This window comes from Cydia pomonella, chromosome 18, assembly GCF_033807575.1.
Source record: "Cydia pomonella isolate Wapato2018A chromosome 18, ilCydPomo1, whole genome shotgun sequence".
Classification (NCBI taxonomy): domain Eukaryota; kingdom Metazoa; phylum Arthropoda; class Insecta; order Lepidoptera; family Tortricidae; genus Cydia; species Cydia pomonella.
The window spans coordinates 9,928,956-9,944,282 of NC_084720.1; the positions used below are offsets into that span (position 1 = coordinate 9,928,956).

At 38.4% G+C, this 15,327-nt stretch overlaps 1 protein-coding gene across 2 annotated transcripts in view; it reads right to left on the reverse strand.

The window, feature by feature from the left end:
• The window catches only part of LOC133527589 (tyrosine-protein kinase Src42A), a 97,538-nt gene that overhangs the window by 42,036 nt on the left and 40,175 nt on the right, over positions 1-15,327 (reverse strand). The window contains exon 1 of one of the 2 annotated variants that reach the window (XM_061864653.1): positions 12,499-14,386. The exons of the other annotated variant lie outside the window; for it this stretch is intronic. Coding sequence (XP_061720637.1) covers positions 12,499-14,117 — 1,619 coding nt within the window. The 5' untranslated portion in view covers positions 14,118-14,386. Of the gene's footprint in view, positions 1-12,498; positions 14,387-15,327 lie in introns of those variants that run through there. 2 annotated transcript variants of the gene reach the window in all.

A 15,327-nucleotide genomic window follows, 5' to 3' on the forward strand; every position in this document is an offset into this window, starting at 1 on the left:
CAGAATTGAGAGTGCTGTCTTTTTATATACAGTTATTGTAAAAAAAAGTAAAAAGTATTTACTAGATCTCGTTCAAACCAATTTTCGGTGGAAGTTTGCATGGTAATGTACATCATATATTTTTTTTAGATTTATCATTCTGTTATTTTAGAAGTTACAGGTGGGGGGGGGGGGGGACACATTTTATCACTTTGGAAGTGTCTCTCGCGCAAACTATTCAGTTTAGAAAAAAAATATATTAGAAACCTCAATATCATTTTTGAAGACCTATCCATAGATACCTCACTCACACGTATGGGTTTGATGAAAAAAAAAATTTGAGTTTCAGATCTAAGTATGGGGAACCCCCAAAATTTATTGTTTTTTTTATATTTTTGTGTGATCTTAATGCGGTTCATAGAATACATCTACTTACGAAGTTTGAACAGTATAGCTCTTATAGTTTCGGAAAAAAGTGGCTGTGACATAATCGGACAGACAGACGGACATGACGAATCTATATAAGGGTTACGTTTTTTGCCATTTGGCTACGGAACCCTAAAAACTATTTGCATAAAAAAAAAAAATTGATGGTCATTGAAATATCCCTCACAATAATATAAATATTTTTTTTTATCGCATGAGTAGAGCCGGAGCAACTAACAACTTTCGGATCAGCCCTCGTACTTTGTTAAATTATTGCAATGCGATTTTCATGGATCAAATCACTATGTATGTGTATGTATGTTTGTAAAGCATCATCAGGTCAGGATTCGGTTCTAATAAAAATGGATCAAGCTTTAAAATAAAGGGTATAAAAGAAAAAAAAAAAACAGCCGCAAATTTAAGCGCAAACCTTAAAACAAATGGGGTAGTAGAGTAGAGAAAGGATTATGAATAAAAATCTGCAACTATGACTGAGTACGTGGCCGAGCTCAAAACCCCATTGAATATAATAAGATAAACGGTATTTTCGTACAGCAGCGTATGGTTCTACCCGTTACCGCCACAAGTCAAGTAACAAGGATTGCTCCTTTTGGCACCGATGGATTTTATTACAGTATATATATAATTTATTTATTTACCATCATAAGTGATTCTTACTTGATTGGAACCGTGAAGACTAAGACGGATTTGAATGTACGTTCTTAATGATTATTGGAATGAGAAATATAAAGTTGACTTATTCTTAACTACTGATCAGTACTCTACAATATATTATAGGTTTTTTCTAGGTTATAAAGAAATTGGTATAGGGACCAAATATCAACTATATAATCTGTCAAGCCGTCAATAGAAAAAGCGGAAAATTTAAAAATTTTGGCGCGTAGGGCTACCGTCCGTCTGACTAAGTTGATTGATAGGCTATAAATCTGTTCTTTACCATACTTTCAAATATTTAAAGATTAACAAGGTCTTAAGGTCTAATTGAATCACGAAATAAAAATAGGTTGTTTCTAATCTAATACTAGAAACATTTAATCGCAAAGGTTATCAGAAATTTTAGCAAGGGCTATAATATAACCGATAACGATAGAAATACGAATTGCGACATAGCCTGAATTTCGAATTAAGACTTCCACGTCAAACAAAGATGACGATGACACATCAGCGAAGGAGTCAATGGTTACTTGACGTGTAGGCATTTTACAATAACAAATGGGTAAATTGAGAAATATTGTGTGAAGTTTCTAAAGTTTTAAAAATCTCGTATGATTTTCACTTCTCATTTTACTTCCGATTTCTGTTCTCTGTTCCAGCATATACTTGACACAGAAAACAACCCGTATAATATTGGCTAATAAGATAAAGATCAAAGAAAATATGAAAAGTCTATTTAAAGTTGCTGGTAGGAAAACTTCGCGTAGTGCTAATTTATTTACGTTTCCTTATGAGACCACGCAGTTAGAGTAGAACTTTACCGCACGTTTTACCGGGCACTGCAAAAGGAAACTCCGATTAAGACGGAACATTTGGCAATCCAGTAGTACAAACCGATACTATTAGCAAAGTCTACAATGAGTCGTTAAAAATAACTGCCGACTGTTGTCCAGTTAAGGACAGATGATGCGACGCGCAAAACTGTCAAGAAACAACAATGATAATGCCGATTAGAATTAATCTACGTTCAAATGTGGCCCTTCATAGATTATGAAAAATTCCACAGTTAAATACGATTTATTTGATAATTGTATTTAAAAGAAAATTAAACCTTTACACAATAGGAAACAACAGCAAGACATAGATAGCGCTACTAACGTGCAAAAACAGGACACATTTTTTTTTTAATTGAAATCCACATGATTTACCTACTTATTACTTTACTTCCGATATTTATCCCGCAATTTGTACATTAACTATATAATATTATTAAGCTCTTAAAAAGTTTGTCCTATTCAGTAATAGTATAATGGGTTACTGCGAACCAAATTGTTTATGTGTACGTTCTTGCAAGGCACGAGCCACTGCATAACGTCAGTATTGTCAAAATAGTGTTCGATAACGGTTGATGTCGTGCCACTGTTATCGATACTATGGTAAAAAAGGTACTTGTATGAAAACATCCGCAAGTGCAATTATTATCGGAGCTCCGTGAGTGTATGAGGCGGTTCTTACTCATAAAAAGTAAAAACAAATCATAAATAAGATTGTATTGTTCTTTCGCAAGACGACCTCGCTTTTGCGATGATAAGACCAATGCATTTTCATAGATTTTTGTGACACCTGTCCGTAGACAAAGAATTATAGAAACATTGTCGATTCCTATACCAATCATATTATATACGGACGTATTTCATAATTATGTTAAGCATTATTACATAGATCGGTGAGCTACCCTCGTATTGTTAGGGACTCTGTGTTAATAATTTATGGATGATATGTCCCCTTCCTTCAGCTCGTTTTTAGTAAAGTTCTTAAGAGCCCTTAATCCTTGGAGCGTTCTCCGATTTCACGAAATAACGCTCGATAGATGGCGTTGGCGCTCGGTACGCGAGCGCCGGCAACGCGACGCGCGTTTCAATGCAGACTAGAATAATCTTGATAGTTTTCAATATAATTTCAAGCAACATTAACTTTAGTGTCATATGATATCATATGGGCACTCTTTATTTTATTGTATATGCACAGTAGTTTTTTTTTTTATGTACACTACTACTAAGTGTACAGACTACAGAGTGTACTATAACCCTTGCTCTTTATTCTGTCTCTTTCACACCAATGGAAAATGAAGAAGTTACTGAATGACTGCAGGTATAAATAAAGTATATTAGTGCGATAGAGAGACAGATAGTGTTACGTTGTCGTATCGTAAACGATTGGCATGTTGGCCACACACTTGCTTAGTGCCTAGCCAAAATACCAATCGTTTGCGTATATTAGTGCGATAGAGAGAGAGTAGTGTTTCGTTGTCGTATCGTAAACGATTGGCATGTTGGCTACGCACCCATGATACCTAGCCAAGAAGCCAATCGATTGCGCATATTAGTGCGATAGAGAGACAGATAGTGTTTCCTTGTCGTATCGTAAACGTTTGGCATGTTGGCTACGCACCCATGCTGCCCAGCCAAGATGCCAATCGTTTGTGCATATTACTCGATTATATCATTATAACTCCATCGAGTTTGGGCTCAATAGATTTACCCTGATGAGCACCATCAATCTAGATGAAGTCCAGGGTGTCATGATGGAGTCAGGAGTAGGTCACTAGAACTCCTAATCTACTCATTATAATTCCATCGTATTCGAGCTCAATAGATTTGCCCTGACGAGTACCATCGATCTAAATGAAGTCCAGGGTCTCATGATGGAGTCAGGAGTTGGTCACCAGAACTCCTAATCTACTCATCATAATTCCATCGTGTTTGGGCTCAATAGATTTGCCCTGATGAACACCATCGATCTAGATGAGGCCCAGGGTCTCATGATGGAGTCAGGAGTTGGTCACCATAATTCCTAATCTACTCATCATAACTCCATCGTGTTTGGGCTCAAAAGATTTGCCCTCACGAGCACCATTAATCTAGATGATGTTCAGGGTCTCATGATGGAGTCAGGAGTTGGTCACTAGAACTCCTAATCTACTCATTATAATTCCATCGTGTTTGGGCTCAAAAGATTTGCCCTGACGAGTACAATCGATCTAGATGAAGTCCAGGGTCTCATGATGGAGTCAGGAGTTAATCACCAGAACTCCTAATCTACTCATTATAATTCCATCGTGTTTGGGCTCAAAAGATTTGCCCTGACGAGTACCATCGATCTAGATGAAGTCCAGGGTCTCATGATGGAGTCAGGAGTTGGTCACCATAATTCCTAATCTACTCATCATAACTCCATCGTGTTTGGGCTCAAAAGATTTGCCCTGACGAGTACCATCGATCTAGATCAAGTCCAGGGTCTCATGATGGAGTCAGGAGTTGGTCACCATTATTCCTAATCTACTCATCATAACTCCATCGTGTTTGGGCTCAATAGATTTGCCCTCACGAGCACCATCAATCTAGATGATGTTCAGGGTCTCATGATGGAGTCAGGAGTTGGTCACTAGAACTCCTAATCTACTCATTATAATTCCATCGTGTTTGGGCTCAAAAGATTTGCCCTGACGAGTACCATCGATCTAGATGAAGTCCAGGGTCTCATGATGGAGTCAGGAGTTGGTCACTAGAACTCCTAATCTACTCATTATAATTCCATCGTGTTTGGGCTCAAAAGATTTGCCCTGACGAGTACCATCGATCTAGATGAAGTCCAGGGTCTCATGATGGAGTCAGGAGTTGGTCACCAGAACTCCTAATCTACTCATCATAATTCCATCGTGTTTGGGCTCAAAAGATTTGCCCTGACGAGTACCATCGATCTAGATCAAGTCCAGGGTCTCATGATGGAGTCAGGAGTTGGTCACCATAATTCCTAATCTACTCATCATAACTCCATCGTGTTTGGGCTCAATAGATTTGCCCTCACGAGCCCAAACACGTTGGAATTATAATAAGTAGATTAGGAGTTCTAGTGACCAACTCCTGACTCCATCATGAGACCCTGGACTTTATCTAGATTGATGATGCTCGTCAGGGCAAATCTATTGAGCCCAAACACGATGAGGTTATGATGAGTAGTTTAGGAGTTCTGGTGAACAACTCCTGACTCCATCATGAGACCCTGGACCTCATCTAGATCGATGGTGTTCGTCAGGGCAAATCTATTGAGCCCAAACACGATGGAGTTATGATGAGTAGATTAGGAGTTCTGGTGACCAACTCCTGACTCCATCATGAGACCCTGGACCTCATCTAGATCGATGGTGCTCATCAAGGCAAATCTTTTGAGCCCAAACACGTTGGAATTATAATGAGTAGATTAAGAGTTCTAGTGACCAACTCCTGACTCCATCATGAGACCCTGGACTTTATCTAGATTGATGATGCTCGTCAGGGCGAATCTATTGAGCCCGAACACGATGAGGTTATGATGAGTAGATTAGGAGTTCTGGTGACCAACTCCTGACTCCATCATGAGACCCTGGGCCTCATCTAGATCGATGGTGTTCATCAGGGCAAATCTATTGAGTTCAAACACGATGGAGTTATGATGAGTAGATTAGGAGTTCTGGTAACCAGCTCCTGACTCCATCATGAGACCCTGGACCTCATCTAGATTGATGGTGCTCGTCAGGGCAACTCTATTGAACCCAAACACGATGGAGTTATGATGAGTAGATTAGGAGTTCTGGTGACCAGCTCCTGACTCCATCATGAGACCCTGGACCTCATCTAGATTGAAGGTGCTCGTCAGGGCAACTCTATTGAGCCCAAACACGATGGAGTTATGGTGAGTAGAGTAGGAGTTCTGGTGACCAACTCCTGACTCCATCATGAGACCCTGGACCTCATCTAGATCGATGATGCTCATCAGGGCAAATCTTTTGAGCCCAAACACGTTGGAATTATAATGAGTAGATTAGGAGTTCTAGTGACCAACTCCTGACTCCATCATGAGACCCTGGACTTTATCTAGATTGATGATGCTCGTCAGGGCAAATCTATTGAGCCCGAACACGATGAGGTTATGATGAGTAGTTTAGGAGTTCTGGTGACCAACTCCTGACTCCATCATGAGACCCTGGGCCTCATCTAGATCGATGGTGTTCATCAGGGCAAATCTATTGAGCCCAAACACGATGGAGTTATGATGAGTAGATTAGGAGTTCTGGTGACCAGCTCCTGACTCCATCATGAGACCCTGGACCTCATCTAGATTGATGGTGCTCGTCAGGGCAACTCTATTGAACCCAAACACGATGGAGTTATGATGAGTAGATTAGGAGTTCTGGTGACCAGCTCCTGACTCCATCATGAGACCCTGGACCTCATCTAGATTGAAGGTGCTCATCAGGGCAACTCTGTTGAGCCCAAACACGATGGAATTATAATGAGTAGATTAGGAGTTCTAGTGACCAACTCCTGACTCCATCATGAGACCCTGGACCTCATCTAGATTGATGGTGTTCGTCAGGGCAAATCTTTTGAGCCCAAACACGGTGGGATTATAATTAGTAGATTAGGAGTTCTGGTGACCAACTCCTGACTCCATCATGAGAACTTGGACTTCATCCGGGTCAAAAATAATAATGCAAACCCTAACGTAATTTCAAGTGAAAATGCGTTTTTCAGAAAATCGCAGACAAATAACACTAGACCTTACTCATAGTGTTGTGTTCCTGCCGGTGAGTAAGGATGCCAGAGCTCAACGAGGGGTGGGAGGGGGTTAGGGTCGGCAACGCGCATGTAACTCCTCTGGAGTTGCAGGCGTACATATGCGGGCCGTATGCTTGTTTGCCACCGACTTAGTATTAAAAAAAAAGTAACACTGAAAATCCATCAATAAGCGAGTCTGTTAGGCATACTGTAAACAATGAACTTTTATTAAGATTTTCTAATCGCAGTATATAGCACTTCTCGGAACTCCGTAGCTGATTACGATCGCAACGAATGCCTGACAATCGAGCACAGGTCCGTCCTCTAAGCGCGCTCCGCGCGGACTGAGAGCGGGGCGTCGCTGCTGCGTGATTTATACGTGTTTTAAAAAAATATAAATTTACGGCAATGTACGTCCCATAGTTACGATTTTTTTTTTATAGGTTAACATAAAGTTACAGTTTGCTATAATATTATTTTTAAAGCAAAATATGCGTACAATTTGCGGAAATAAAATATAATAAAACCCTGTTTTCGCCAAAAAAATGAAGAAAACTCGGAAGGTATTTTATCAGTTTTTTCAAATGAATCTTCGATTGTTAATCATTCCAGCCCCTCGTACGAGATATGTTGAATCAAATTGTAGTCATTCATGTACCAAATGATTCTTGTTTATAGCAAAATTGAGAACCGAAACGCCACATCTCACTGCAAAATTTGGAAAAGACTCCCAAAAAACCTCATTAAAAAAGAGGTTTAAAAGAGAAAATGAAAATTTGAACTGTTGGAGCCCCTAGTTTAGGAAACGATTATTTAAGTACGTTATCAGTTTTTGAATAAATACTAATAGTTACGTCGTAATCTTGAATGAAAAAGGAAGCATTTTACAAAATACGCTCGTCTGTAGGAATAAGGACTCTTAAAAATAAAAGTGATCTAAATCTAATGGTGCAATAAATAATATTTACTTACTAATCATAATAGAATATGAAATAGCAATAATACAAACTAGCTACAGCAAATCATCTACATTATTACAAATTACATAACTTATGTAACGCAGCGTATAACCAAAAGTAATCACCTATGAAAGTTTTTGTTTTAAAAATAAAAAATGCCCCAGAGGAGCTAAGACGTCGAGAAACGGAACCTAAATCATTGCGTTCGCCTAGTGAAAGTAAAGCATATAAGTAATTGATGCTATTAGGCAGCTTGTGATTATTTTCATGTTCTATCAACATTCCAAGAACTAACTTTCAAGATAAACTTAACAATATTGAAGGATTAACCTACTGTTTTGTTTAATACCTTATTATAATATAGCATACATGTTATTATATTGATGATTGTAAGTGCAACTGCATTTATTCGTCATTAGTATATTTACTTTTGGCGTATGGCATGTGCCACACTCATGGTCACCTGCATTGTCATCCAATTTGAAACTTTGGTAACAAGTTGAGTTGAGGCAACCCAGTTTGTTTTTAATGGCGTACTAAAATCATCGGAAGGGCACACTTTATGGGGCTAAAGGTATAAACTTTGAAGTTACGTACTTTTCATTCCATATTCGTTTTTTTTCGTTTTCGAAGGTCGAGTCGGGCATGATCTGCAACAGGCGCGAAGCGGCAAATGCGGCCCGGCATACTTCACGGAACTTACAATTGCTTTTACTATACTGTAATTTCATTTTATTAAACCGTTATTTCATAAATAAAAAACACATGATTTACACATCTATCACTTCCCGCTTTTTCACACTCCACGCTAATATTTGTACACAAATTAAAATAATAAGGTAACGCTCGCGTAACACCAGAAGTTGTTATGATTTATTTCTACGTCAATAGAAGTCTATGATCGGTTCCAATGTTATTTGTTGATATCCAATAATAATTGCTGATAACAGACGGCGATATTGATTTACAATTAAATTATTCTTATCCTAGATAGCAACGTCACGAAACATTTCAACACTCATTGAATTTTTTGTAATGTAGGAATTTAAGGAAATATTACGTAAAACCGGAAGCATGTTATTTTTGTTTAATCCCATGACAATTTTATAAGCGTATAAAACTACTGACAAGTATATAAATGTGTCAATCAGGCGAGCCATTTTGAGAAGTTTTGTAAAAAGAGCAGGAAACCAAGAAACAAGCAAATAATTGATGTGACCGCGCTTGTTTTTGCATTTAGAACAATAGCCGTGTTGATGAACATTGGGAAAACACTTGTGTTTTCAGAACGGTGGCCTTATACACAAAATTCTCGATGTATTCGGTGGGCTTATTAGCTACAAATTGGCTATTTACTTTTCAATATTTTTGCACACAATCTTTAGATTCGTAAGTGTCAAACTGAAGACGTTTTTTCCTTGTTAAAAAACGTGAATATGGAAAAACCTAGTTTATAAGTAGGGCAACCCCCAAGGTTGATCGGTGATCAGTGAAACCGACGGTAGAGCATCCGCTCAGCTTGCTTCACTAGCCCTATTTCCGGCGCTCTCTAGTTAAACATTGTATTAATTAAGAACATAAATATCGCATAATTGTTTTATTTTTAACACAGCTATGTAGTAAGTATGAATTGCATTTTACACTTCGCGTAATTTAGTACAATTCGAGACGAGTAGTATTAGGCCATTCGTAATTGAAAAACTTCGTCACAAATTGGGGGCAAGTTAGTTTTACTTGGCACAGGAATATGGCATACTTACGACGCCCATCATACGACATACAATCACAGAGTTCTCACTTTTCCGGTTTCGTGATGCGATATCTAAACATTCTATTCACCGGCCCTTCGTTTATATCTAACCACTCTGAAACCGGTTAAAACGGCTAATGTTTAGGTACATTTTGAATCTTAGGCTGACTCATATACAGTCGGTTTTTTTTTTAAATATTCAAATAAGTATTTGTATTTCACTTCTAAACTTGCTTATTTAAATTTGTGCTGCTTACTTAATATACTTATCTAATTACGCATAAAAGTAACAAAATAAAATTACAAATATGGAATCAATGAAATACAATTACAAATATGGTGTGGTAGACATATTTAAGTGAAAGTATATAAGTGACATCTATTGTGAGCTGGAATTGAAAATGCAAACAAAAAATGTTAAAGAAGCAAATCGGTGTTGACTGTTGACCTATTTGCAGATATATTCGAAGGTTAAATCAAATTGCTACTATCGCAGCTCCCGTCAAGCGAATCTATGATGTTTGACAAAAAACAACCTTTGTGTCTCATATAAAATAAAAAATGACCGAAATATCCATCGAAGTAATAATTATGCAGACTAACGACACGCAGGAAGTATAGAACAGATCACGAACAAAAGAAGCCACAAAAATTCAAATCACAAACGCTTCCGATCAGCCGGCAGTTTGGGCGTCACCTTCGTGGCTCACTTCCTGCGATCGCAGCACAAGAGGAAGACGGTCGGCGAGGTGCAGCGACCGACCGCGGGGCTGTAGCCTTGGGCGCAAGCACCCTGCATTCTAATCTGACGGCCTCGCGGAAGCGCGTGCCTCGGGCTTGCTCTCGTAACATGGCTCAATCGTTGTCTTATCAGTTAACTCAACCAAATGCTTCACGTCTCATTCGTGCCCGATACACGTGCTATCTTTTAGGATGACCGCAAAAGAATTATTCAAATCTATCGTAATCAATCGTAAGAGTTGATCGTTGTGATAACGGTAACGGTAAGTTGTAATCGCTTCCCACGGAACCTTCGAAAGAAATATGAATAATGTACATACATAAACCTAGAGTTAAAGCGACCGTCGGCGCTATTGGAAACTGATTAGCACAAACTCGTGGATTGCCACGGATCGTCAGGTGGTAACCAGTTCCCCTAGCTGAACAGGTTAACGTTGCTAAGTAGGTAGATGAATGAGCTTGTTGCATAGGCACGCATGCATCAATAACTCAGAATAACTTCGTATGTCAATATCATGGCCTTTTTAGGGTTCCGTAGCCAACTGACAAAAAACGGAACCCTTATGGATTCGTCATGTCTGTCTGTCCGTCCGTATGTCACAGCCAGTTTTTTCCGTAACTATAAGAACTATACTGTTGAAACTTGTTAAGTAGATGTATTCTGTGAACCACATTAACATTTTCACACGAAAATAGAAAAAAAATAATCAGTAAATTTAGGGGTTCCCCATACTTAGAACTGAAACTTAAATTTTTTTTTTCATCAATCGCATACGTGTGGGGTATCTATGGATAGGTCTTCAAAAATGATATTGTGGTTTCTAATATCATTTTTTTTTAAACTGAATAGTTGGCGCGAGAGACATTTCCAAAGTGGTAAAATGTGTCCCCCCCCCCCCCCCCTGTAACTTCTAAAATAAGAGAATGATAAAACTCAAAAAAATATATGATTTACATTACCATGCAAACTTCCACCGAAAATTGGTTTGAATGAGATCTAGTAAGTAGTTTTTTTTAATACGTCATAAATGGTACGGAACCCTTCATGGGCGAGTCCGACTCGCACTTGGGCGCTTTTTTTAAGCAATGAACCAATGAGAAGTTAGTGAAAGATTGTGCCATGGTTGTTAATTGATTTAATGAATTTAAGGCCCGAGGGCTCGACATTCGACAATATAAGTAAACCTAACTTTTCGACATGTCGTATATAAGTCAAATTTCTATACATATGTTATTGACACTATGGTTAACCTTTTGACCGCGAAAAATGACCACAGACAAGCATGGTTACATTATAATATACACCTTCATACATTTGAATATTGTTTACGATGGCGCGTTATATACAAGCTGGTTCATAAGTAAACATTTAAAATCTTACTTTATTTATAGGACAAAACATTTTAACAAGAAAAAAACGTTACTTGTAATGCTAATGAAAGTAGACAAAATTATTTTTCAAAGCAATTAATCTAAAATGTAACCGTTTTATTCCTATTCCTCTTGCAATCTGAACATGAAAATTATCATTAAAGCCTGAAAAACATGATGGAAATTTTCTTTCATTTCCCCGTATATATGTTTTTTATTTAATTCCTCAATTGAGCTTAGATGGCTGACAAAAAAATAATAATTTTAAGATATTCCCTATAAGAGAAATCCATTGGAGATAAATCTGGGTCGTGAGAGGGCCAGTTAAGGCTGCCTCTTTTGGAAATAAGATTTCCGACGTTTTTTTTTTCAAAGTGTTGAAATAGTGTCGTTGGAGGGCGTGACAAATTGCCCCTTCTCTTCATACCAAGTAGGTCGGTTAGAGCATTTTAAGCAAGGTAGGAGAGAAAAGCATCTGCAATGCTTTTACATACCGCTTCCCGGGGACATTCTAAGAAAGTAGACGGTTTTATCCTGAGAAACCAGGTTGGCCCTGACCACGTGACGTTCTTGGTTCATTGGATTGTAATATTTTAGGGTTTAAACGTTCGTCTCTGAACATCTGAACCCATTTCCAATTGCTTGAGCAGGAGCGGCCAGATACTTTTTGCGTATATTTTAAATATTCAAAATTTTATTCTTTCTTGGGCTAAAAAAATCATGGCTTAAGTAATGTTCGCGTGCACAAAATGCTAATTGTTCTCCAGGAAATGAGATCATGTTACTGATTTGCTACCCTTTCTTTTAACATACCCTGCATTTTCCTATTCCCACTCAAACAAATATAACGGCTGATTCAAATGTTGACTTATTTATGGACCATCTAGTATATTAGGCATGGCGTTCAGAGGGTTAAATTGTTGCATCGTAAAAAAAACGATTACTTTTAAATAATAATGCAACATTAGCACTTAGTGGTTTTGTTAAAAAATATACTTACGACATAGCATTAAGCTTCATGTATGTGTCGGCTGGAATTGATTCCTTGTGATTAACAGGTGTAGACGACAACCGCCTCGCGGTTCGCATCCAGCTGCCGCGTTGTCTTCTGAACCCCTTATCACTTTTAAGAACCTGTAGGTGGCGCTTGACAATATCGTGCCATTTAGACTTAACCGTGGCGGGTGAATCACTGGCTGCGTCTTCTTTACACATCTGTAATCCATCACTGAACCTCCTCATGTTTTGGAGATATATTTCATTTGATTTTGGTGGAAGACTTTTTCTCCTTTCATCGGTGATAATACCAGGCTCGTGCGAATTTTGTTCCGCTATCCATTTCGATATGAAGTCGTTTTTATCACAGTCGTGCGATATCACTGGCTCTTCTTTGGGCGTCGGAGGAATCCAGTCTAAGCTCACCCACTGACTAGATTTCGGTTTCGATTTAAATATCACGTCTACCTCATCGTCGCAGTCCGAAGAGCCAATTGAACATACGGAGGTTTTCTTTCGCGGGAATCTCGACCGGACTGGCTTGAAAACTGGCGATAGATCTGCACTAACACTATCTTCTCTTTTAACATCCGGCAAACTCTTAACACATTCGATGTTGACGTAAGAGTTTTCGGAGCAGGAAGAGTCAACACTAAACCTAGGAGTACCTCTAGTTAAGGACGGCTTAGACCTCACCACTACTTCTTCACAGCAATCTTCTTTAGGTCCACCGCCAGTTTCACGTTCATTTGTTAAGGAAATTCTTCTTTCATTAGAAATTTCATTTTCCATCTCTATAATTCTAGCCATACTTGGAAAAGTACTATCTTTTTCTAATTCAATAATTCTAGTTACTCTCTGAGAGCCTTCTTTGTCAATATCGCCCTGATTTGTTATTGCGGAGAATGAATGGTCCTCATCCAACCTGATAATTCTAGTTATTCTTTGTAAACTCTCATTGTCCACATCAGTACACACCGGAGAACTTAATGTATCATTCTTAAATTCAATAATTCTTGTAATTCTTTGTGTTTCTTTTTCAGGTTCAGTTTCTATTGTGGTTGTATTAAAGTCGTCTAAATCAATTATTCTCGTTATTCTTTGGGGTTGATTTTCGTTTTTAGTTTCCCGCAGATGATAAGATGATTTAAAACATTCTTTCTCACCATCCTGATTACTATCTTTGTCCTTAAATTCTAGCATATTACAAGATGAACTAAAAAATGAAGACTTCATATCAAGTTCTAGATATCTTTTGGTTGTAGTAGGAGCGAATTTCTGATCGGAATGTATTACCTTTTCTTCTAAAGAATTACTGCGACTCTTTGCCTTTTGTAAGGCACTTTCAGACAGAAAAACGCAAGGTACTTCAACTTGCATAGACATTTTTCTTCTGCGCATAGTATCTTCTTTTTCTTGGTTAATATTATTATCTACATCTTCCGGTACCGATGTATGGGGTAAAATGATAGGAGTCCCGGCCACCATACGCAAAAAGTCTGTAACAGCAGCAATATGAGCGCCCGTAACGGCTCCTTGTAATTTTACACCCGATACTTGGTGAGGCACAAGTTGATTATCCCGTACACACCACACCACGGGCAATGGCCCTTCTGACACCATCGTGCCAGTATTTTAAATTTAGATTTATAAATTTGCATAAATATTTACTGTTCTTTGAAAAAAAATACACTTTGTAAAGTTTTGATAACTAGCGTATTTCCGGCCCGCGTCCTAGACTCCGAAAACAAAACAAATACAAGTAACCAAACATGTAAGTATGCTCGTAGGGCGGCATAACGCGATCGCGGCGCGGGTTCGATTTCGAGGCGGTAAGGCGCGCGGCGAGCGTGCGCGTCCGGCGGAGGTCGCGAGAGATAAGCGGTGAGAGTCGCACGCGCACCGCAGCCCCCGCGGCTTACCCCGCCAGCCACGCTACGCCTGCTCTTTAGATACATCAACACCTTAACTTCTCATCTAATGCACTGCTCCCAACATGAATTATGTAACTGGTCTATATTCGGTAGATATGAACATCGCGTGCAAATATTTAGAAAAAAGCTCTATCGACGGGCGATTAATATAATAGCTTACCGAATGATTTAATATGTAATGCATATATTCCGGATTTAGTAGATTATTGTATTGCAAATATTTGTTCATTATGAAGGCATTTATATTCTATGTAAAATATACTGATGATGTAATGATTCCGCAACAAAATTAGTAAACCGTCCGATACTCTTCGTCTTTTATTATGTGTAATTTAGACTACGTGATAGTCCGTTTTTGTTTCTTTTGATGAGTAGCTAGTGTCATGCAGCTGGTACGAGTTGAAGAATGAATGCCTGATTTATCTCATCTTAGGCATGCTTAGGTGATCCTGTCGTATACAGTTAGGTTGCATTGTGCTGACCCTATTCGTGTCAGGGCGGTCCATCACCAGGTTGTCAAGCACTTGGTGCATCACAAACTTAGCGGTCATGTTTATAAGCTTCCATTGTATTTATTTTAGAATCTACATTTGCTACGTACGACTTTCGGTGGACTAATCATACTTTGTTACCTTTTTAATTGTCAGTAAGACAATTTCTTACTCTTTCTATGTGGTAAGTATCTGGAGTTTAAAAGATTTCGAGCATCGCCAATTCTTTATGGCACGAATTAAAGTTGCTCGAGATCTTAACGTAAAAAACAAGTATGATTAACATACAAGTATTATAATAAAATTGAATTAAATGTCAACTAGTTTTTTTTTTTTTTTTTTTATACTACGTCGGTGGCAAACAAGCATACGGCCTGCCTGATGGTAAGCAGTTTCTACGCAACAAAG